At 33.6% G+C, this 25,929-nt stretch overlaps 3 protein-coding genes across 6 annotated transcripts; 2 read left to right on the forward strand and 1 right to left on the reverse strand.

The window, feature by feature from the left end:
* Nucleotides 1-3,649: 3,649 nt before the first annotated feature.
* On the forward strand, nt 3,650-4,785 carry LOC120195788 (aquaporin TIP2-1). Its single transcript, XM_039197709.1, has 3 exons — nt 3,650-3,862; nt 3,952-4,202; nt 4,314-4,785. The coding sequence occupies exons 1-3, from the start codon at nt 3,736-3,738 to the stop codon at nt 4,680-4,682; spliced, it is 747 nt and encodes a 248-aa protein (XP_039053640.1). The 5' UTR covers nt 3,650-3,735; the 3' UTR covers nt 4,683-4,785.
* An 11,861-nt stretch (nt 4,786-16,646) lies between these two features.
* LOC120195877 (protein MODIFIED TRANSPORT TO THE VACUOLE 1-like) lies at nt 16,647-21,397 on the forward strand. 2 transcript variants are annotated; one of them, XM_039197813.1, is made up of 6 exons: nt 16,647-16,965; nt 17,335-18,078; nt 18,335-18,490; nt 19,304-20,257; nt 20,971-21,026; nt 21,062-21,397. In XM_039197813.1, exons 1-5 carry the CDS (start codon nt 16,759-16,761, stop codon nt 21,010-21,012), a joined length of 2,103 nt encoding a protein of 700 aa, XP_039053744.1. In that variant the 5' UTR covers nt 16,647-16,758; the 3' UTR covers nt 21,013-21,026; nt 21,062-21,397. The 2 variants fall into 2 exon arrangements, with proteins under 2 accessions (XP_039053744.1, XP_039053743.1); XM_039197812.1 differs by having other exon boundaries at nt 16,650-16,965; nt 20,971-21,393.
* Nucleotides 21,398-22,010: 613 nt separating this feature from the next.
* Nucleotides 22,011-25,442, reverse strand: LOC120195878. 3 transcript variants are annotated; one of them, XM_039197814.1, is made up of 9 exons: nt 25,211-25,435; nt 24,634-24,710; nt 23,862-24,090; nt 23,609-23,763; nt 23,469-23,514; nt 23,290-23,381; nt 23,060-23,156; nt 22,453-22,509; nt 22,011-22,304 (listed from the first exon to the last, which is right to left on the reverse strand). In XM_039197814.1, the coding sequence occupies exons 1-9, from the start codon at nt 25,358-25,360 to the stop codon at nt 22,194-22,196; spliced, it is 1,014 nt and encodes a 337-aa protein (XP_039053745.1). In that variant the 5' UTR covers nt 25,361-25,435; the 3' UTR covers nt 22,011-22,193. The 3 variants fall into 3 exon arrangements, with proteins under 3 accessions (XP_039053745.1, XP_039053746.1, XP_039053747.1); XM_039197815.1 differs by lacking the exon at nt 25,211-25,435 and adding an exon at nt 24,905-24,989 and having other exon boundaries at nt 22,013-22,304; nt 24,634-24,776; XM_039197816.1 differs by lacking the exons at nt 22,011-22,304; nt 22,453-22,509 and adding an exon at nt 22,859-22,962 and having other exon boundaries at nt 23,021-23,156; nt 25,211-25,442.
* Nucleotides 25,443-25,929: the final 487 nt, after the last annotated feature.

Genomic DNA, 25,929 nt, shown 5'->3' on the forward strand with positions numbered 1-25,929 from the left:
GATGGATGAGATTCATAAATTTTAAAATAACTTTCAAACGACTACCCACTTCTTATTTACATGTAGAAAAGATGTGAAGATTCGTCTTGAAAAAAATAAAATGGCCAAATATTATTGACTGAGACCATGGATGACGTGATCAATTCAATCTAATAATTTTTCCTTTACATAAGAGTTTATATACAATCCCTTAATATTGATTTCATGACCAAGATCACAATAACTATCTAGGGGAATGATAGAAAAAACAATTATAATTATATGATATTAGATTTAATTCTCATAGATGATGTGAATCTGCTATAGTCATATCATATCACACTATAAGTAATATTTTAGTGTTGAATTTATATTATAAAACCTTTTGCTATACTAATAAAAATTAAGCTTTGTTATTACAAAAATAAATAAGTATCAAATACATTTGGGGAATGGGACATGATTTAAACTTTAGGGTTGTAAATTCCATCAAACCACCAAAATAATGTCTTTATGTGGTTATCGACAATAAAAGAAGATCTACATTTATGGAAAATTTTCCTTCATTATTTTAAATTTATTACTAATATTTTATTTTATATAATTTTGAGTACTTATAAATAAGAATTAAATATAATAATTCGAATGTTTTTGTTTTTTTTAATAAAAAAAGAAATCATTTGATTAAAATATAAAGCTTTGAAAAATATAACCCAATTTAATATTCTTAGCGAGATCCACTTATCATATTCAACCATTTATTGTTGATTTGTTTGTAATAAGCAAAGTTCAAGAAAATTATCAATACAATTAGAAAATTAAAATATTGAAATTTTATTTTTCAGTAAAATAAAGTTTAATGATTTATCAAATATACTAATAAACTTAGTAATTTGATGGTATACCATTTTTTCTTATTTGATTTCAAATAATGTGATTTACCCTACATTCCTTAAAAAAAACTTCTAAATCGGATTGCGTAGAAATTAAAGTATACAATTTTTTTAATACATATATAGGGTAAAGTACACAAATGATCTCTATCTATAGGGTATTACTTTGTTGAGTATTTCGACTATTAAAAAATTATAAAATAGTTCCCATATTATATGACATTACTTTGTTAAATCACTCGACTATTAAAATTTACATAATGATCACCGGTTCATATGTTCAAAAATTGTCCTATTTTGTTAAAAAAAATTAATGATAATCTAAGTTGCGTTAACTTGTTGATTGATATATGATATTCGTTTGAGAATTTGAGATCATATTTTATCATATCACAATCAACAATTTAACATCTAACTCAAACTGACGTTAATTTTTAACAGAAAATGATGAGTTAGGAACATACAAATAGTCAGGTGATTATTTTGTAAATTTTAATAGCTGAGACTCAACAAAGCATTGTTCTATAGTCAAAATATTATTTTATAACTTTTAGTAGTCTCGGGACTCAATAAAACAATTTTTTATAATCAGAAGATTATTTGTGTATTTTACCCCTTTTATATAATGTCTAGTTTATTTAAATCCCCTCTCATCTTTTAAAAGATATTAAACATTTAAATATATAAATTATATCGATACTTAATACCGATTGAGTTAAACTTAATTAGGCCTGACAAATTTTACTTGTACTCAATTACCCAATCGAGATCATGTATAGACACGAATATCAAGAACTAAAAAATTAATCCGAAACTTGAAATAAATCGAATCGAACCGAAACCAACCTGAATTATATTTTAATCGAAATCAATCCAAACCGAAAGGAATTGAAAGTAACCTGAACCGAAAATTAACCCGAACCGAAAATAACCCAAACTGAAAGCAACCCAAATTTAATTTATCCATACCCGAACCGAACCGAACTTTGACCCAATTTTAACCCAATAATTGAGTCTAAGTGAACATATAATTTATTTATTTATCTATTTATCATCATCATCATTATTATTATTATCTATTTTTAGTAATTAGGTAAATAGTATAATGATATAATTTTTATCATCTTTTCATATTGTACAATTAATTCATCACCACATTCAGTAATAGTTTAATAATTTAATATAATCTTTGCTATTTTAAAAGACCATCTATATATCTAATAACTTTTAAAGCAATCCTAAAATTTATTATAATTTATAAAGTTATTTTTATACTTTGAAATATTATAATTTAATTTAATTCATTTAAATTAAAATTTAGTTCTGAATTTGGGATGTGACAATATATAATCACAAAGAGTGAAGATGGTTTATCTAAACAGAAACAATCTGAATTAACTCGAAAATCTAAAAGTTGATCTGAACCAAAGTCAACCCGAATTGACCCGAAAATCTGAATATTGATCCGAATCGAAACCTACCCGAATTGTCCCAAAAATCTAAAGCTTGACCCGACTCGAAACCAATCGACCCGATTTGACCCGATCTAAACTGAATTTCCATTGACCCGAACGGAATGCAATCTTAACACAAAATAATTGTCTTGTATCCTATTTGAATGACCCGATTACCATCTCTAAACTTAATTGACGATATATAAAATAGAAGAAAGAATAATAATTGAGAGTATAACTATTAATTAACGTTATCCTCTGTCTTGAAAGGACAAAAAGAATCAAAATAATGGAGTTCAACCCCACCTTTTATAGATTAAACATGTTATTAAATTAAAGAGTGGATATGTGACGCCTTATATAATTTTATATATGATTAATAAATTAGATGAATATATATTATTTAAATAAATTTATTTTTAAATTTTGAGATGATGTATTATTATTTAATTCTATATTAATAGGTAGAATTATGGGTAAAATAATTGACACCTAAAGTACAGGAGAAAAAAATTTCACAAGTAAACCAACAAAGGGGCCAAAAAGTTGCTTAAGATTCCTCCTATCCATCTTAATTCATAATTCAAATGAGAAAACACTCGCCAAATCTTTTTTTATATATATGATATCTTGTCTCTGTAAGCGCCGATTGAATGTTGTCCACACAATTTGGATTTCATTTTCCATTGAGACATGGGCGGTGCAGTCTGTGGCCCAAACCTCATCACGTCTTCCCCATTTTCCTTTTTTTTTTATCACGTTCTTCACACATTCAAACAAACACAAAAGGGGAGGTCGGGTCACATCTCACATGGACGAATCATTCATTACCTTCTCGACAATTCTATTTAACCCCATGATATTGACAGCTAGGGTCGATGAAAATAATAGTATTATCCCAATATGATTAGAATAAATTCAAATTTAATTCAATTAATTCTCTTATTTCAACAACTTAGTATTGTTTTTTATATATGATTTTGTCATTGTGATGTGTGTGTATTGTCATTCGTTTAAAACATATTCTTAACATGTTTAATCTTATAATTGTCTCAAACTGTTAAACGATTATCTTATTTTAATTAGATTAAATATTTGTATTTAAATCTTTAATTCAAATTTAATTAGATAGAAATAGAATCTATATTCATTTATTAGATATTATGAGAATATAGATGAAATTTGGATAAGTCGCTGTAGAGTTGCCCTTATCTCCGTTTTCATGAAGGTAGCCCATAATAATATTAAATTATGGAACACCTGTCATGTTCCTCTTTGATACGCTCATAGTATTTATATGTGACCAAACAAAAGGGTTTGAGTGTTGTATGAAGTTGAGCTATTTTATTTCTGTATCCTCCTCCTCTAGAAAGAGCCTATAGTATTAGTTCCCCTTTTTTCATTCAAACATGGCTGGAATCGCCTTCGGTCGTTTCGATGATTCCTTCAGTTTAGTCTCTATAAAGGCCTATCTTGCCGAGTTCATCTCGACTTTGGTCTTCGTTTTCGCCGGCGTTGGCTCCGCCATTGCTTACAGTTAGAACCCTCCCTCCCACACAATTACACCAACTAAACATAGTTTTGTTGTTTGCTTTTGTTGAAATGCTTTCTTTGTTTTGGTGCAGACAAGGTGACAGCAGATGCAGCCCTAGATCCTGATGGTCTAGTCGCCATTGCTGTTTGCCATGGATTCGCTCTCTTCGTTGCAGTTGCCATTGGTGCCAACATCTCCGGTGGCCATGTCAACCCCGCTGTCACGTTCGGTTTGGCTCTCGGTGGCCAAATCACCATCCTCACCGGCATCTTTTACTGGATTGCCCAACTCCTTGGATCCATTGTTGCTTGCTTCTTGCTCAAGGCAGTCACTGGTGGCTTGGTAAGCCTAAATAGCAATAGTGACAACAACATTGTCATTTCAAAATCGAATACATACTCGAACCCGAGTAACATAGGCTGATGTTTTGGGTACATTGGTTTTTTCTTGCAGGCGATTCCCACCCACGGTGTCGGAGCCGGAGTCGGAGCGATTCAAGGAGTGGTGATGGAGATCATCATCACATTTGCATTAGTGTACACAGTGTATGCAACTGCAGCGGACCCAAAGAAGGGTTCACTAGGCACCATTGCACCCATTGCCATTGGCTTCATTGTTGGAGCCAACATCCTGGCTGCCGGTCCATTCTCGGGTGGGTCCATGAACCCGGCTCGCTCCTTCGGACCGGCAGTGGCTAGTGGCGACTTCAGCGGCATCTGGATCTACTGGGTCGGACCACTTGTCGGTGGCGGCTTGGCCGGACTCATCTATGGAAATGTGTTCATGAACTCCGAACATGAACCGTTGTCCAATGACTTTTAAGTTCAATCTAAGCGACGAGTTTAATTTGGTTTGATCTTTGAATCCATTGGATGTTGTAATAAAAGGAAGGAACGGCCATTGTTGCCGTTCTTACTTTTTTTTAGCTTTCGTTTCTATTTTCTTTTTTGTCATTGTTTGAAAAGCTTGCTGTTGATGATTTGAAGCATCTTTTTTTGGTCTGCTATATTGTAGTTGTTTATGGTCCTACTCTTGTGCAGTTATTGGACCAAATGGTGCACATATCTCTCAACCACAAAAGAAAATATCGAAATTAAACAAAAACATAGTGAACTGATGATGATCAGGATATTATATATTTGATTTCAAATTCTCATATATATAAAAGGGTGATAATGATTTCCGTCAAATCAAATTTAATCGATATTTTTAAATGATTTTTTTTAAAAACTAAAGTCGGTCAAAGTTGGTTTTGGGCCAACTAAATTTAGAATTAACTGATGGGTGGTTTGGGTCAATTGCTATTCGATTGGTTGTTAGGTCTAGTTATATAATGGGCTATAAATATTGTGTATTGGACGAAGAGAGATAGAGTAGCTTATGTTGGTTCCACCTTATAGAGTGTAGTATTAATATACAAAACATGACATTAGCAGTAACTATGATAGTATATCAAAGAAAAATAATTGGACTTATTATGATAAGGCATAAAAGTGATTTCTTTATGATTAGCGTAAATCATAAAAGATGATTAAACTACCAAAACCATTGATATATCACAAATTAATGTCGAGCAAGGTTAGAAAATTATCCACGAATGTAAATTGTGTATCAAAATTCAATTCAATGATCTAAAAACTTAGAAGATCAGTATGATAACAAATAAGCGTATCTTGATCAGTCGATACGATATCAATTCTAACCTTGAAAAAAGATAAATGAAAACAATAATCAAACGTGTTAAAAGACATATAAAAATATGTCATAATAGATAGAGAAAAACATGTCACAAAGACGGTTACTAAAAACTTAAAGAATAAAAATAAAAATGTGATATAGAAAAAAAAATACCAGTAACAACGATTAACACCATGATTGGTGTCGTCGCTTACCAATTATTCAATTTTTTATTAATCTAAGATAAGTAAAAGACAATATCTATTCAAAGATAATTCTAAATCATTTGATATTGAACGCCCACATTATTGATATTCTTGGTACTCGAACTCGGAACATCAAAAAATATATACAATTATTTTATCACTGAGGTTAATCAATTCGTGCAATCATTCGATTTTTAAATATATATAATTGAGATTAATAAAATAAAAAATATTTAAATATTAAACTATATTATAAGTTTTTATAATTGATTTAACAAAATAACAACCTAACCAAAATGTATTAATATTACATCTGAAATATCAAGAGTTAGATTCAGCCTGTCCCAAAAAAAAGGGAAAAAAAAGGAAAACAAAGACAAAATTAAGGTGTTTTTATTGAAATATAACCGTACCTCCAATAATTACCTATCAAACACCCATTATCGATATAGCACAGTTTATGACACGGTAGTAATAAAGCACATATCGTCATCTGCGTCTTCGAGGGGTTTGGTTCGAGCTGACGCTAGGAGTGTACAAAAAAATCCGATCCGATCCTATCCGACCGAACCGATCCGTTGATCCGATCAAAAAATTCGGATATCCGATCTATTTATCAATTTTGGATAGTTCGGATCGGGTATCCAAAATTTTTTCTGGATTATCGGATCGGATACATATCGATAAAAAATCATGTTCGGATTATCCGAAAACCCGATAATCTTGCTTCCGATACAATCTGCAAGAAACCCTCTGCCATTACCTCATCGCTGACAGGCATCAAGCTTTGTTCATTAACATCAATGGCTTTCCCCTTCCTAGGACAATCTCCTAGCTTTTCATTGATCCGAGAATCATTTGTTTGCGTTGCTTGCCTCAAGGCCTTCATGAGATCTTCACAATAGCTTTCTAAATGCTCCAGCTTCTGCTTGAGCTCTCCTAGTGAGTTTCTCATCTCGGCAACTTCCATTAGGGCCATATCTCGATTCGCATGTGCTTTTATCAACTCTTTCTTCAACGCTTTGATCGACAACATGCCGGAGTCCTTTAGTACTTGCGCAATCTCCTCGGATTCTGTTTGGTTCGGTGAATTCTCATTCTTCTCTTTCTTCTTTAACTGAGGGAATAACCGTAAAATCATCCATCAGTTCCTTGGCTGTGATTGAACAGATGAATGAGAATCTGATAGTGGCACAACCGTATTCGAATTCTTGACGGTCCTAACCACATTTTCGGATTCAGATGTTATGACAGCCGACTTGCATCTATTGCAAGATGACACCGATTTGAAATCCCCCAAACTGTTCCTCCTACTTCTAGCGGACGATGATGCTTGTAGGATATCAAGTAAATATGAATATTTTGATTTTTTTGATTTTTTTTGAATTTTTTTTTAAAAAATCAGATTCGGATCTGGATATTTGTATATATGTTCTGAAATTTTGGATATTCGATTTTTTCTATTATGATATGGATTATTATTTTAGGTATCCGAAATTTTTGGATATCCAGAAATTTGGATAAGATAATATCCGATATTGGATAATGCACACCCCTAGCTGACGTCACGTAAGGAAAAACGCGGATGATAATCTGTGCATTCGAGGGGTTTTTGACACGTACGAAAGGCATAAATCATGATCTGTGCCTTTCCTTCAATACCCGAACCGTCTGCCTCCCACATTTATGGAAGCTCGTCTCCCCCTCCCCTCTTCCTATAAATACAACACCCAAACACAACCTCCAAACCCAACCTCCAAACCACACTAAAATCTCAAATTCTCTCATTCTTTCGAGCATCAATCTTTCTATTAATAAGGTAAAATATTTTTATTGTATTATAATTAATCAATAATTTATTATTTTATTCAGTTTTATTATACTAATTTTTTATTACTTTTTGCATTTATAAAATGGAAGGTGGTTTGCTACGCTTAGATGTGAATCATATCTTGAGGAATTTTGCTGATAAGGTAATAATTTTAAATTATGTTGTAATTTTAATTATTGTGAATATTTTATTTATTTATTTTTTTAGTATTAATTTATATTTTAATTTGTATAAATTTATTAAATTAGGAGAAAAATCATATATTAGATCTATTCATTTGTAACCTTAAGTTAGAGATACCTACTCATGTATGGTCGTATTTAGTTGAGGTTAGATTCAATTACGTAGCAAAATATGAAGGGCACTACAACCTTGAAGCTAACCTTATTTCTACCTTGGTTGAGAGGTGAACACCAGAGACACACACATTCCATCTTCCATGTAAAGAGTTTACAATTACGCTGGAGGATGTTTTCATACATTTGGGGCTTTCAGTAGATGGGGACGTGATTTTTGGGGCGGCAGAATGTGACTGGTATTCCTTATGCGAGGAGTATCTTGGAGGTGTCATGCCTAATTTCAATGGTGCTAGAATACCGTTAAATTGGTTGGATACAACTTTTAAACATTTGAGTCGCGACGCCTCCGAGGAGTAGGTTAAAATGTATGAACAGACTTGCATATTACAGTTCATAGTAGGGATCCCGATGGCCGACAAATCGTGCAACCAAGTTCATTGTATGTGGTTGTATCATATCGTAGATTTTCATCATGCTGGCACACTTAGTTGGGGTTTGACAGTTTTGGCATTTCTGTATAAGGGAAACGTGTCGAGCTACTGACTATCTAAAAAATACTATTGGCGGATATCTCCTTCTTCTCCAGTATTGAGCATGGTATCACATGTCATTTTTATGTCCGGTGGTGAAAAACCCGTTGGTCTTTCTACTATTATTGAGGCAATTTCAATACCAATTTCATATATAAATAATTTTGTTGAGTATATAATGAAAATTATTTCATTGAATAAGTGGTCAAGTGCAAGAAAAGATCATCGAGATTTACCTGATGAATTAGAAGAAATTAGGCTACTCATTGATCAGAAGGCTGGTACAAAGGTATGTATTTAAATATTATTATCTATTTTTAATTATCGTTATATAATTAGAATATTATTTTCATAAGAATTATATATATTTATTTTAGTTTCAATGAGATCCTTATTGTACTGAAGAAATGAGGATTTACATCACGCATCACTTGAGAGGCCCATTAGATGTTTGGATGGTGATGGTCCCTCTGATATGTTATGTTATTGTCGAGTGACATCTTGCTGATAGCGTGCTCCTCCAATTTGGTTTTGTACAATCTATTTCGAAAGCACCTAAGAATCTCGATTATATGCATATCATCGATAGACGGGGCAAAAAAGAAGTCGACTGGCTACTGAAGCACATTGAGTGGGTAATGTTATGAGAGGATCGACGTGGGTATATTCACCGTACGGAGCCTATTTATGTGATTATTATGAGTGGTTCAATATGAACGGGAAACCGTTCTTACTTTTCGATGAAACATGAGGCAAGAACATTCATTGGTGTTGACAAAGATGTCCACCGTTACAGTAGCATAGTCCCTAGACTCGTGGACAAAAAGCAGATGTTTTCGGTTCGTCCTCAACTGTAGCACCAGAACCATCACATCAGTCACCATTTACACTGGTGTACATTCCGCAACCATTTCATTTGGCATTGCAACCGTATAAGATAACACCACAACCATTTTATATGCCACTACAAGCAAGTCAGACGCCACCGCTTCCATACCAAATGGCACCACTGACGCAAAGTTTTATGACCCCTCATGGCGAATATTATACTTCTATGTTTACAAATCCAACTTGAGAATCGTATACTGGTTGTTTGGCGGGTGAAGGTTCAACACATACACAGACACCTACGGTGTAGTTTTTTCAATCATTGATGTCGGTGTTTTCGTAGTTTTCTGTGAGTGGTGGGATAGTCAGTCAAGCACCTCTATGCTTCTTATTCTATGGAGGAGTTATATTGTCATTCGTCCCTCATCAACAAAATATATCTTTCATAATGATAATGATGATGATGATGATGATGATGAGAGTGAGGAGAAAGAACAAGTTATACGAAGAAATCCTCATCGATACAGTCAACCACCGCCCTGTGAAACACATTCAAGACACAGGCATCGATAGAGTTGTTTAGTTCGTCATGTTTTTATTTAATTTTGTTTGTTTACCAACAATTGTAAAGTTTTTATTTAATTATGAACTTTTTATTTTTTTGGTTTGTTAATGTTTTTATTATTTAATTGTTCGAATTGTTTTTATTATTTAGTTGTTTTTTATTGTTTGAGTTGTATCGTTTTCTTATATTTAATTTGTAATGTAACACCCCCAACTCGTGTCCGACCCGGATCCGAGTCTAAGGTGTCACATTGACTTTTCAAAACTTATATTTGTATACCAATATAAAAAAAATTCACTTTTATTCAATATAAGTTCATAATTCATATCATTAAAATAAAAATATCTTCAAAACTAATCAGAGCGTATATAATTCAAAACATTAATTACGTGCCAACTATTTCCAATAATCAAATACAAATAATTCTAAACTCTTTTTCTGATCTGATCATAGGAAATGAGAGGCTGACCTGTCTTGCCTTGACTATCGCTGCTTCGCTTCTCTATTTGCTTCTTGAAACCTACGTGTGAAACACTCACACGCTAAGTCGATGACTTATTGAGGCATATAAAACATATAAGGTAACTATAACTCTTAACAATTAATGCATAATTTATACAATCAAATCATAAAATCTCATATACACATTCATGTAACAAATATGTACATACAATTATATCATCGTATCATATAATATTGTGTACTGTTTCATGTTCATATAATCATTTATTTTTCTTTACTCAGCTTATAACACATTCACTTGTTATCATTTAACTCATTCCCTTTTTCATAATTCTTAGTCATATAATATCTACACTATAGTCATCTATCTTATTTCTTATTTCCATTTACTTTTATTTATCATATACTCATAGACTCTTGCTACTTAATCTATATCATATCTTTGTGTACTAATTCTTTATATTCTATTAGTTCATTTTTTTCACAATTTGTCACATAAACATATTATCATAACCTATTATAATTTTAATTTCTATAATGTTCTCATATGATTTCATTTCCTAGATCTCTGTAATATGTTTTATATCACTTAAGAATTGAATCAGTTTTAAATCATCATTTCATTGAAACATATGGAATTTTCTATACAACATATTTATATATATATATTCCCTATTTGATGTACTAATTATTTATCTCCATTAATTTATCTAAATTCTCATTTCCAAGTATAATTCTATTATACTAGTTCATCTACAAAGTGTATTCCCACTATACAATCATAACCATTCTATTCATATAATCCTATAATCCATCATTTTATTACATATACCTATACTTATGGAATTCATAACATTTCTCATGTAATTACTTGAAACATATCATAAAAGTTCATTATAATCTCATATATTCCAACATATCAAACTAACATATTTTTAACATAGATAATAACATATGCAACACATACGACCATTACACTCATATTCAAACACACAATTACATAACAATCATATCAAATTTATTTCTATTATCTCTTTATTAACCCATGTACATATGTGAGAACTGTAGATATGTGAGTCTATTAAGGTTGTGCACTATACTGTTACCACAGCTCGTATGGGGTCCTACTAGGGGCTATGAAATTTATCCCGAATGACCACTATGAAATATCCCGAAGGATCACTGTATGTCCCGAAAGACTGCGTAGATCCTGACTCTTGGCATGCCAACTATACCTATAGCTCTCGTATCATATAACATGGACATTTTCACTTATATCATTTTACATATACGCTTTCATATTACATGTCATATAAGCTCATAGATTCTTTCACATATACATATAGTCACATAGCTTCTTTTCATATTCTCATAGTATCACATAGCTCATATCTTATACCTTGTTTTCTCACGTTCACATATATCATGTCATATGGCTCATATCTTTCTCATGCAGTCACATAGCACATACTTCTCATATCATTACATTCAAAATCATGTTAACACATATAACCATGCATACATACAACTCATGTTATTCATATACGTATAATCATATATTCATGCATTATAATATAGGAAATAGACTTGTCGCAAGTCTTGTTTCCATTTAGCACCATAGACTAACTAATATGCACTCACCTGGGCCTCACTAAGTTCTAATCCACTTTTATGATTTCTTTTCTTTCGATCGAATCTTAACTTGATAATCGTTCCGGAACTTGTTCGTGCTCGATATCTATATAATCATACATTGATACATATTAATATCCAATTGATGTATTCTAATCTATCATTTTTGAGACCAAAAGAAATGTATAATTCTATTTTACCCTTGAAGTGCATCGATACACTACATTCTACAGTGTATCGATGCATTCTTTAACATGTGCATCGATACACTACCCATGCATCGATACACAGGTCACATTCGATGTTTTAATTTTAAGGGGGTGCATAGATGCACTAATTGCATTCGATGTTTCCATTTTTAATGGGTGCATCGATGCACTTTCTGTACATCGATACACACTGAACAATTTCTGGAAATACCCTTGATGCATCGGTACACATTGAATGTGCACATAGCCCAGAAATGTCATTTTAGCACGAAAATCTCTCCAATTCTACTTAAACACTTCATATTTCATCTTTTACCATATTATTAATTCTCATATACATACTTAAACTCATTTCTACTCCTTTATCACCATTTAAATCTCAAAATTCCTTTCTCCATATGGAAATCAATAATTATACCAATTTTTCAATATTTTCTAAATTCAATTCCATCACTTCATGTCTCTTCAATAAGTTGATGATAAGTCAAATTTATCTTTCAATCTGAGTAATGAACTCTATTCCAAGATTTCATTTGAAACTATTAATCTTTAATCTCTTTTAACTCCACCATCTTTTAAGATGATTTAAGCTTTCTTTAAGTTTAATTATAATCTAATGATCACAGACAAACCTTGAATTCAACAAGAAATTATCTAACAAGAGGACTTACCTTTGCAACCTTGGTTCACGATGGAGAGAAAAAAGAAAGATAAAGAGAACTCTAGAACTTCATTTTCCCTCTTCCCACGTGGTTTCCTTATCTTATAAGGGAAAATAAAAATCTTTATTGTCAAATGACCATTTTACCCTTTACTTCATTTAATAATTACCAACAATCCCTCAAAAATATTTACAAATAAGTCCCTGTATTTTACAATCTTTTGAGATCATACTCCAAAGTTTCAAAAATTCTATTTTAGTCACTAACCCTGATTTTAGGATATTACATATAATGTTTTTATTTAATTGAAATTAACTAAAAGTAAATGAAAATTAAATAATAGAAACTTAGATTTCATAAACAACAACTACATCATCACCACATCAACAGTTACTTGATGACAAAAGAGGTGTACATTTTTTTCTTATGTGTCCTAGATTTCTAAAATGACCACATATTTTATTTTCTCTAGATGTCTCTCGGATATCCATATCACAATGTATTTGAGTGGATTTTGGACGATCGGGCTCCATCAATAAGGATAGATCTAGTACAATCTGAAGCCAATTCTGAACCTCATTAGGGTATTTCTCATTACATATGAGGGAGAACTTAAATTCATATACCTTAAACACTTCTGGAAGTCGATATATGAGATCCACAAAATGGTTATAGTCTTGAAGAGTATGAGAATAAGCTCTTATGACATGAGAGCATGGATACTTCAGAGATTGAAAAAACCCACAGTCACACCATCTGTCTAGTAGATTAACTCTGAACGAGTTAGCTTGAATCCTTTGAAGAGGTCGTGGCATCTCTGTGGCACAAGTAATTCACGGGTTCTAAATAATATTGATACAGACATTCTATTTGATGCAACAATCCTTTTTGGTAGATATGTAAATAATCTTGGGTGATAGATATGACCGTTTTGCATCCAAGTTTCAGTTTGTCCCCCGAGACTGGCAAAAAGCCATCCTAAATGAAAATACGTCATTTTAACTAAATTCATTATTGGTTAATGGCGTGCACTCTTTAAGGTCAAATTGATAGCCTCATCCAAGTTGGTCATCATGTGTCTATATCGATATCCACTACCATATGCATTTGTCCACATTTTTTTGTTGTTGATGAGGCTGATGTAATTGTATCATTCTTCGTTCTTTCGTCGCAAATCTTGAAGCATAGACTCAAATGTTTTAGGTAATAGTTCGTAACCTGAACATCAAATATAAAACTTACAGTTAAGCTTTTTCATAAAAGAAATGAAAATGATTTAGAAATAAAAAAACAACATTTTGGCATGTCCATGCACACAAGTAATTGGTGCACATCATTATTCTTGATCTCATCTTCGCGATCTGAAATGATACAAAATTTTCCCCTTGTGACAACATATAAGCGTAAGTTTATAAGGAAAAAACCTAAGAATTTGTATCTTCTCCTTCAACAATGGCAAAATCAACTGGAAGAATGTTGCGATTACCATATTGGACAACAACCAGTAGTAAAACTTGCTTGTATTTTCCATACAAGAATGTCCTATCAATTTGGATCATGGGCTTGCAACATTAATGCACTGTGGGTAAGTCCAAAAAAGCCAGTAGAATTGGCATCGATCGTGAAACACTCGATCATTATGGTATCATGGCAAGTTTCAAAGTCGAAAATTATCCCATGATTCAATCTGTGCACTACCCTAAACCAACTTGGTAGTTCGTTGTAAGATACATCCCACTCGTTGTGAAGTTTTTTAATAGCATTTTGCTTTGCCTTCTATGCTTTCATGTATGAGACAATATACATATTTTGCGATTGTATAGCTGAAATCAGCACTGCAATAGCTATTTGGGAGCTTGCTTTGACCATGTGCATGATGGCTTTGCAGATAATGTCGGAGTCTAAGTTGGGATGATCCTTGTTGATCCCTCCAACACAACATGTGTGAGCACCATTGTATATTGTTATTTCCCATATATTGTTTTTCCTCTTTCTTTTCGATACATGAACCACCCAGTTACATCCGTTATCACGTTGGACACAATGACAGACATACTTTTTGGTGATGGAATGGTCAACTCTGGACTGAACAAAATTACGAATGTTGTAATTCTTAATTGCCATCATCGCTTCTTTTTTGCATGAAACTCTATTCCTTTATATAACTCATCATCATTGAGTGACGAGTTAAATCCGTAGTCACCGACATTGGGCATATCTTTAAGTTTTGACCCATACATTGTACCATAGTCAACTTCATACATGTGTGCTGGAGGTTCGATGTGTATAGTATTTGTGGGAATTTCATCTACATCATCATTATCTGCTATGTTGAACTACGGTGATTCTGGCTGAATGAATAGTCCAGTCTCAGCACCATCCGCACCTCGCTCACAAAGAAGTTCTTCTGGTGGAGATGAGGGTTCCTCCATGATGTCGACATTTAGATCGAATAAGCTGGTAGTTGAATACCTTCCACTTGAACTTAAAGGAATCTCGACATTGAGATTGAAAAAGCCCTCAGTTGAATGTTTCCCCCTTAAACTTGAAGGCATCATGTCAAATAGGTACTACACAGATTGTTGCGTCGAGGGTATCTACATATTCAGGTCAAAGAAAATGGCAGATGAATGTTTTTCCCTTGAACTAGAAGAGATGTTGCCATACAGATTGTTTGTGGATTCACCTCGGTACATATCGTAACAAGTTGCTGATAAATATCTCCCCATTGAACTTGATGGGATCGTATCGTGATGTGGATTTCCCATTAACGAGTTAAAATCATTACGCATTACTTGAGTTGGGTTGTCAACTTGATCAGCTTGCTGAGTCAGCCCATAGTGGGAGCATATTGACATATCACAAATAACACGTATTTCAATAAATATCGCATACAACTGTGTATTGGCGTCTAAATATTGATTATGAGAATCAACCATCATAGCAACATCATCATCGTCAGAGAGTTCGAATACTGTATAAGTTAACGAAAACACTGCGGTTGGAAATCTATACTGAAGTGAAGACAATCTTCTAGTACTTCCAACATGAATATTCTTTGAAAATTTAGTTATCGATTCCTCAAGAGTGATGTTTCTCTTGAAGGATATTATGACAGAATGATTTGATGCGAAGATGACGCCAGTTTCATCTTTCCAAATTTCTCTATCATAATAAACAATAGTTGAAATATGCGTCATTTTGAGAGTTTTAAAGACTAAGAGTCTTATATATGTAAAAATAATAGCTAAAATACGACTAAATGAATAAATAATATATGAATTAAAACATAAACTAATCCAAATAAATTTAAAAAATTTCACAATAACTTAAATAACATAATTTCTTATTGTTATCGTATCAGCAAAATATCTCGATGTATTATCTCACTTTCCAATTTTACAACCGTAAAAAATTATACAAAATAATTAGTAAAATAAAATTTATTCAAATAATTAAATATAAAATAAATATAATATAATAAAAATAATTTTACCTTATAAAAAAATAAAATCTACTTAGTTTGATAGAATGAATTTATAGAAGCGAGAATAAGCAAAAAATTTAGTTTGGTGATGTTTGCATTCAGAAGAGTTTTTATTTATAGGGGGAGAGAGGGTGGGTTTAAAATTCGAGCTTTTAAGCTCGTGTAATTATGGAGTATCAATAATTTAATGTGCATAATTGATGACGATTTACGCTTTATTGCTATATCAATAATATTAGAGGTGAAGGTGTTTTACAGCTAATTATTGGTGGTACGGGTGGTATTTCGGCAAAAAGCCCAAAATTAACAACCTGACAGGTCTGTGTCTCTATCTAGCACCGCGGCATCCGCCTTTGCTTCCGAAATCCAAAATCTTTCTTTGCCCTAATTAAAGCCCTATTCATTCAAATTCACCGATTTCCCTTCCAACCAATCCAGGAAATATATCCATCTTAATCCCTTCCAATTCAATCCAAGAATTTGGGTTTTTTTTTTTTTTTTCCTTTCGAAATGGATTCGAGCAGACGAGCGGTGGAATCTTATTGGAGATCGCGGATGATCGATGGGGCTACTTCGGATGAAGACAAAGTAACACCCGTTTATAAGTTAGAAGAGATCTGCGAGCTCTTGAGATCGTCTCATGTTAGTATCGTTAAAGAGGTCTCCGGGTTTATATTGAAACGACTCGATCACAAAAGCCCCGTCGTCAAACAAAAGGTAACTTCGTTTCAATTCCTTCTGAACTTCGTTTCGATTTGCTTAAATCTAGTCAATTTGAATCAATTTGTCGTTTTGGCTGGGGAAATTTTCCTGGTAAAGTTATGAATCCAAAATTTTGAAGTTGAGCTCAATTTAGTCAAGCAGTGAAAGTAACAATGGTCGTAGAATTTTAACTGAGGTTTTATGTATTTAAATATCAGTATCAAAGTATTACTTGCGTTTGTATGTAAATGTAACTAAAGCAAAAGCTATTAACACAAATAACAATGAGAAGAGCCTAATATTCTTCAAAGGGTGGAGAAATCACATCCTATAAATGAATTATTGGAACATATCAATACTGAGTTGTTAGTGGGATTTTTACAGGCTTTGAGGCTGATAAAATATTTAGTGGGAAGGTCTGGTGTGGAGTTTAGGAGAGAAATGCAGAGGAACTCTGCAGTTGTGCGTCAGTTATTTCATTACAGAGGGCAACCGAATCCTTTGAAGGGTGATGCTCTCAATAAGGCTGTTCGGGACACAGCTCATGAAGCTATTTCTGCTATATTTGCAGAGGACAATAATCCCAGTAAGCCTTCTCCTGCAGATGAACTTAACAAAAGAATACAAGGATTTGGGAACACAAACTTTGAAATGCCACCGGATGATAAAAAATCATTTCTAAGTGAGGTCGTCGGCATTGGAAGTGCTTCTATCAAGCAGGGAATTAGTAGTTTCACTCAGGGTCAGTCTCTTGGAAAGAATGATAATGGAAACTACAAAAGCCCTACACTTCGAAGGTCATTGACCGGAGAAATTGACCTTTCTGATAGGTATGAACCTGTTCAATTGCACAAAGAAACACAAAGGGTTTCTGGGAGTTCTGCTAGTGGACCGTGGGGCCAAGATTCAAGAGTATTAAAGGCAGAAACAACGACTGGAGAATCCAACTCATATAAAGAGACTAAAACTCGTGAAGAGAGATTGTTGGAAACAATAGTGACATCTGGTGGACTGCGTTTGCAACCTACTCGAGATGCAATTCAGGCTTTCCTTGTGGAGGCTGCAAAGCTTGATGCTGTGGCTTTAAGTCATGCCCTTGAATCTAAGCTTCTATCTCCAATGTGGCAGGTAAATCTCTTCACCCTATATAATGAATTATCAATGCGGCACAACTGTTTTGTTTGTTTGTTTTTTGGGTGGTGGTGGTTGGGTTAGCTCTAACTACTTTGGTGTACATGGAGGCACACAGCACACCGTGCTGATTACATGACCATGTTTCTATCGGTGATAATTCTATATTTTATATTGACTTCTTTTCAAAAAAGGGAAAAAAAAAAGAAATGATATATCTGTGTTTTTAGTATCTTTCAACAATGATGGCCAGGTTCGCATGAAAGCTGTATGTGTGCTGGAGTCCATTTTGAGGAAAAAGGAAGATGAGCATTTCTTAATCGTGGCTTCTTATTTTACCGAGAACAAAGATATTGTTTTGAGATGTTCCGAGTCTCCCCAAACTTCCCTCAGAGAAAAGGCCAACAAGGTAAATATCTTAGTCAGCCCTCTGTTTTACTTTTAATCAGAAAGGTGAAAATCATATTTGTTTATGATTAAGGTCAGCTCAGAGTGCTGATCTTGGTGGCATGCTTTTAGATTCTTTCTCCTTTTCTTTTGTTTACCAACCAAGCAACTACAATAAGCTGTAATTTAGTAAACTGGTGCCATGGGAGATATAGGAAAATTGAACCAACTTATGATTAAGAACTTGCTTTTAGCAATATGGACAATTTCATGATTAACGCCAGGAAGCCTAATTGAATTCCCATCCTGTTGGAGTTCATAAAAGTCTTGCATTTTTTGATGACGTATTTATGCAAATCTAAGTTGATCTGGTGGTGTTCTTTTAAATGGGGAAAGTTCCAGGAAACTTGTGATATATAATAATGTTAAGTCTGATATTTAGGATAGAGAATTTAAGAGAACATTCTTATTGAACAATCCGTTGTTTTCTCTTTATTATTATAGTTTGAGGACAGCTTTATATTTACTTTTTGTTTGAACCTAAAGATTGAGATATTTTAAGACACTCTCGGTTGATGTCAGATTATATTTTGGCTCCCTTGTTTTGATTTCCCTTCAGCGTAAATGACCATAGTCCTGATCTTCTTATGATTGTTGTGCTTCCATGTTTATTGCTTTAAATGTTGTGATCCATTTTATGATTTCCCTTGTTATGCTTTAATGTTTTGATGACACTATTGATCCTTTTGAGATATTTACTTTTTGTTTGAACCTTCAAATTGAGATATTTTAAGATAGAACTTGGTTGATGTCACATGATATGCTTGTTAAACAGGTGTTGATCCTTTTGAATGGAGAACAACCTGATGCTTTGGCAAGTTATTCAGAAAAGTATTTGAAGACTGAGATCACACCAGTTCAAATGCCTGACCTGATCGACACTGGTGATTCTGATGATTACAATGGACTAGATAATTCCGCAAAAACCCAACATCACCAAAATACCGAAGTACGGACAACGGCGCCTCTTATTGATGACTTATTTGGAGATGCTATAGACACTGGTCTCGGCACCATGGAACAGAAAAATGATGATGATCCCTTTGCAGATGTCTCATTTCCCAATGGTGAGAGTAGAGAAAATGTGGATGATCTCTTCTCTGGGATGACTGTAGATGACAAATCAACTGTGAGTATTAATTCTGCAGCACCAAATGAAAGATCTGAACTAATTGATATCTTTGGGACCAATTCTGATGCTCCATTTGAACCAGCGAATCAAAAAACTGATGTTAAGGATTTGATGGCTGACTTATCTATGAATGAGAATCCATCTAATTTGAAGCAGAAAGAAACCTTTTCTGAGGCACACCCTGAAGATATATTTACCGATATCAACACTCATTCTAGCCATCACGCTTCTAATGATGCTTTGAGTGGTCTTCTAGGTTCCCAAGCAGCTGGGATGGATTCAAACACAATGTTTTCTTTAGGGACTATGCCATATGCCATCCCTCCTGGATTAATGTTGAACCCAGCCTTTTCTCAGCCTATGAATTATGGTGCTACGGGGAATTTCTTTGCTCAGCAGCAATTGCTTGCAACAATGTCCAACTTACAACACTTTGGTAATCTTAATACTCAAAATGCTGGCTTCAATAATGTTTCAAGTGGACCTGTAGGATCACCTCTGCCTGATATATTCCTGTCTAATTTTCCAACTCAAACACCTAGTTCAATGATGAACAGTTCCAAGAAAGAGGATACCAGAGCATTTGATTTTATTTCGGTGAGTTTAAGTTCTAGCTATGCTAATTAAGGTAGTGTCATACCAATTTCCTCTTCACATAATAAGCAATATTCTTTTAAGTAATTGGATTGTTACTTTATCAAAATTTATGAGGTCTTTCCCTTGAATACCTTTTATTAGATATGCCAAGCTCATAGGAGTGCCTCGTTGACTGCTATAAAATAAAGTAAAGATACTTATCTCAGTAGTTAAAGGAATCGTTGTTGTTCCTAGAGGTCATAGGTTCGAGCACCTATGACTGCAACAGGGTGATTGAGCGTTCATTGTCAAATGGTTGAGAGTATTTAGAACATATATTACTTTATAATCATCTTAGCTTAATAAAAAAAAAGTAAAGATGTGAAACATTTAGCTTCCGGTCAACCATGTCTCTGTTTCCAGCGACTTCTGCTGTTTGTGTTGTGACCTGTTCTATATTTTATTTATTTTATGCTGTCAAGCCTAATTAAACGGCCAGGTACTTATCCATTAAAATCCTCTACGTGCCAAACTCTTTATAGCAGTTAGACAGCTAAAATAGTGGTCCAAAGGATGAAAGTGAGAACTTAGTAAGTATTGCTGTTTATGCTGGATGTCAGATGTGGAGAAAAGTAATAACTTGCTGTTGAAATTGTGAAACCGGGATGAGAAATGGTTCAGTTGTGAAGTGAGTTGTTTGTGGAATCATCTTGTATTTGGTTTCTATTTTTCAGGATCATCTTGCAGCTGCTCGTGATCCAAAGAGGACGATGTAATGTTATTGTGCCTGAATGGACCTACCGTCTTAGAATCTCCAGGGCACACAATGATGGTAAATATTCTTTCCAAATAACAGAGCAGTGATGTTACATGCATATTCGACCTTTGCATTGCATGCAATATATTAGTTGGGGGGACATCCTTTAGAATAGGCTATATAAACTTTCAGGCATATTTGTATTTGAGATGGCAGAAAATTGTGAAAATGTTGTCCAGTTGCAGTTAGACGTTATGATTTTTGAAGTTTGTTTTTTTAATGAATTTCTTGTATTGGATACGTAAAGTTGTTGTATCTCCAGTTGTTTCCTGAGTCTGTTTTTATTTTGTTTTTTAAAATACGTTTAAGAAAATTAATAGTAGGGTGAAAAAACAATGAAAAGAAGGGGAAAAGATGTTTGAGATGGAAATTGACAAGCGAAGATAAAGCAATGAATCATCACATGTTCTACCAATCTTTATTACATTTCTATAATTTCAAAATATTTATACATTTTACTCTACAGTTAGTTTGCACGCTGTTGTTACTGTTTTTCTTGCATGTTTGTGCTCTGTATGTTTTGTTCATCGTCGCTTTTGTTTAATTTATCTATTGTGCTTTCAGGTTCAATTATTTGTTCTTTATTTGATGTGAAAATTAATAAAGCAAAATTTAGGAAATAGGCATTGACCTCAGTATTTAAGAGGCGGCAATGAAGGAATGTAATGGAGTTGTTGCATTCTGCAACACACTTTTTATTTAGCTTTAAAGGAAAAAAAAGAATTATGCTTTAGGTTCTGATCCCACTAAATGAGTGTCAAAACTACACCATTTTAAGAAAAAGTTAAATTTATATCGAAACCACATGATTTTAATTCTCCCAAATCATTACCCATTATCACCTCTGCCATTATTCTCGCTATAAAGAAGATTGAAACTTGAAATGGGAAAGAAGACTGTACAATTTGTAATTAATATGAATATTTTAATACAACATGCATTAATGGGAAGTGGCATATACTCTGTTACCCCCATTTCAATGAATTTTGACACTTGATTCTTCTCTTCTTTTTGGGTAAGAAAAATCTCTGTTAATTATGGTATAAAACTTTGCTCCTCACCATATTGGGCTTTATTAATCTATGCTTTCTTTGGATATACATGATCCTGCACTGGAAAAAATCAGCAGTTTTTGAGAAGCTATACTGGCTGTTTTCTCGACGAAACTAGTGTCCTTGGCCGATATGCATTCGGATGCTGAATTATTACCAAAACCGAATCTCTTGAGCTTTTGTCTCGTACAGAAGTTGGCTACAGCAGTAAAAAAGAATTCCGGTAAACACGAGGTGCTAGATATGGAATATCACAGTGGAGAATTTAATGAGCTTCAAAGATGATCAATACCGATTCATTAAGTTACAACCAACAATGAAATGTGTGTTGAATACAATTAGCTTACCACACCGATGTGCCATTCATGTCTTTGAAACTCCTGAAAACTCGTTGCATCCATTTCCTGCAGTAGCATGACTTGATATCATCAGAAATAGAATATAAATGCTAATCGATGTTCTTAGGATTACTACCCATCTATGCAGTCTCTAACAACAAAATGATCGATCGGGGTAAAACAAGGCTGACGTGAATGTCTATTTTCAACTCCAAGTACGAGGCATTTCAATGTAAGTCCTCATTTCTAGGATGTAAAAGAATCAAATGAAACTGAATGCAAAAAGCAAAGCAGAAGCTGAAACTTTATACGACTCCGGTGAACTTAAGTCGGCTACTTAAAGCATCGGTGTAAAGAGCAGACATATCAACTGCAAGATGGATGTTCCTCCAGGCACAAAGGACATATCAACGGAAACTATCCGATAAAAAAACGTGTTATTTCTTGGTCTTTTAAGCATAGTTAATGAGGAACATGATAAGGTGCATGAAGTGATGTAAAAGCCAAGTCAATCATTAACGAAATGCAAAATAAGGTTTTAAAGCACACCATCAACATGCAAACTAAATGCTATCCATCAAAGAAAGATAAGTTTTCAAATGGCGGATTAACTTACTATACGATAGATCGGAGGGACCATTAAATCCACTTTAGATTTCAAAGTTGGCATAACAGAAAAACGTGGCGCCAATTCTTGTGATCTAAAAGTCCACCTGCACATGACAATCAGGTAAAAGCCGCTAAATAATTTATTGAAATGACTTGACGTGTAATCAACAGATTAAGAATTGTTTATGGTAATTTGGATCAACAAAATATATGAGCTACTTAGTAGTTCATACACACCCAATGTACATAAAGATGCAGAATTGAGCCCATTCTCGAACCAATAACCGAAGCCAGTAATTCTCCGAGGAGTCATCAATGTTTATGTATATCTGAAAATGAAAATCTCAAGCAATCATATCACTCATGAACTTATATAACTGTTAAATCCAGAGAAGGTGAGGTTGGCATATTCGTACCATAGTTTCGGCCACTGCAAGTATTTGCATAGCACCCTGAAATTTCCTGCCCGGTTGCGTAAGAAGCTTATCTTATGAGATTATTGTCACTAAAAGCAATCAGTATGTGGTTAAAATATTTAAATAACAACAAAACATACTTGAACATTCTGTACTTCATATAAACAGCATCAAACATTGGTTGGACCTCCTCATCCTCGATAAAGGTCAATTGCTCCCGCAACACTAACAGATTTTGTGATATGTGGTGAAAAATTACATAGAAAGAAATCATGTAATTAAGCATTAAAAGAACCTGTAAAATAGTGCAATAATACATCTTATTAGTACACTATTTAAAAGGATGAAAAAGTCGAAGTTACAGTTGACCGAATATGAAATCAAGAAACTCACCGTGAAATAAGGTACAGAAGCTCGGTAGCCAACAAGAGTTAAGTAAAATACACATCCGAGTGCAGCAGTAGTTCGACGCTCCGTTACGGAAAGGCGCTCGCAGGTGATGCAGTATCCATGAGAGATGAGCAAAAAGGAAACGAATGAAACTGTCTGAAAGAGCACTCCAGTTATATACACCCCGAATGACATCCACAGTGAGCATAGCTCAAGATAAAAGCATGAATACCTGCAAGAACGGTCCCTTAGAAATCCGGGAAAAAATTCCACAAAATAAAGAACAGTCGAAATAAGCAACACCACTTTAACTTCTTTTAGATAGCCATGAAATGCAACATGTAGTTAAACAGGTAAAATTTTCCTGCAGGGTTTCCTTATTGTTCGGATATTGTTGATTAAACAAACACCATTAACTTGCGGAGACTTTCCACTGCCTCCATTATATCATATATTTGTTTCATCTCTTTGATCTCTACAATCATCCTCATGCCTAGGACGTAACCTGGAAAGTTTCCCTAACCTTACAGATTGAAAGTGTTTTTATGTTTGAGAGATCCGATATTCTAGAAGTTTGCAAATAGTAGGAAAATTAGTGCAGAAGGGTGACACTGAATTAACTAAAGAAACTGTCAATGCTACCAATCGTAAGTTCTTCGCGTATTAATCGCAGAATCTAAATCACATGAATTGCTTATAAATGCTCAATAAGCTGATTTCTAACTTTTTGATTCAAAGACAGAGAAGCTAGTATTGCTGGAAAATCAAAACTTACCAGAAAAGGAAAGATAGAGTGAGTTGCAAGGCTTTAATCAATGGTACAGAAGCAAGAGTCCATTGTAAATTATTTATCTGTTCCAGTATAACAATAAGAAAACAAAAATTAAAACAATGATAAAAAATCATAAGAAAATCGAACAATTTGTCATTATTTTGTTAGGGGGATTGAAAGATACAAAATTTCCATTAAACAGCTATGTGCCTTAACCTTAGAGAACATAAAAACAACATATTTGGGATTGGAAGGAACATCCGAAGTTCAAAACCAATTGATAAAACTTTAAAATTCATTGGCCAAATTGAAAATAACTCAAAAAGGAAATTGAAATTCTTAGAGACTGTTTTTTTCTTTCATTCTGTATTTATATAATTGGATCAATAACTAAACCCAAATTTTTTTTATATCTATAGAAAGCATAAACAAACGAAATACAATTTGAGTAAAGCTGTCAGCTTGATTGGGGCAGTTTTAAACTTTTCATTATCCATCATATCATGGGATAAGAAAATCATTAAACTTGAAAGTTAACAAAGAAAGCAATGAAATTCAATCAAAAAGTAAAAGATATAACCTGGAGGTGGCGGTTTTTGTAAGTGTTGAAAGTCCAAGAGCAAGCGGAGAAGAACCAGATGGAAAGGAAACCCAGGTAAAGCGCAGGCAAAGGTCGATACGACTCGTCGAGCCCAACCCGATTCGACTCACCGATTGCTGAGACGTTCATGGTTGAAGGAGCAGAGAAAGCTTTGGTCTCAGTTTTACTATGTCGTTGTTGTTATCGTCGTCCTCGTTGCGGCCTTGTCCTTCCCCTTCGATTCAACTTTGGGTTTTTATACTAAGCTGGAACTTTGGATTTCTCTATAGATTTCCTTTTTGTTGGAAGTAGATTTTCTTTTCTTCAAACTTTCAAAGTAGAAACACATTAATAATTGAATTTATACTTAAACATACTCTCTTATCATTAAAACTCTTAAATATAAAACAAAAAATATGGATACATATGCCTATATATTTTTTTGTATAATTAAATCAAAATTAAAATAATTCACATTTTTAAGAATATTCACCAAAACATTTTTTTTATATTTTATTATAGACAATAAAGGTGTATGCTTAGGCATATAACCACTATGGAGACTTTTGGTTTTTTATAAAAGAGTTAAAAGAATGTGAAGAGGATGGGGGCATTGTTTTGAGGAAAATAAGTTGGTGGTCACAAAAGCATGCCACCAAAACATCCTCTTTAGTGGCCTCCATTTTTGAGCTGCCAAATCATTTCAATCAGCTCTAATA

Source organism: Hibiscus syriacus, unplaced genomic scaffold (genome assembly GCF_006381635.1).
Source record: "Hibiscus syriacus cultivar Baekdansim isolate YM2019G1 unplaced genomic scaffold, ASM638163v2 tig00117021_pilon, whole genome shotgun sequence".
Classification (NCBI taxonomy): domain Eukaryota; kingdom Viridiplantae; phylum Streptophyta; class Magnoliopsida; order Malvales; family Malvaceae; genus Hibiscus; species Hibiscus syriacus.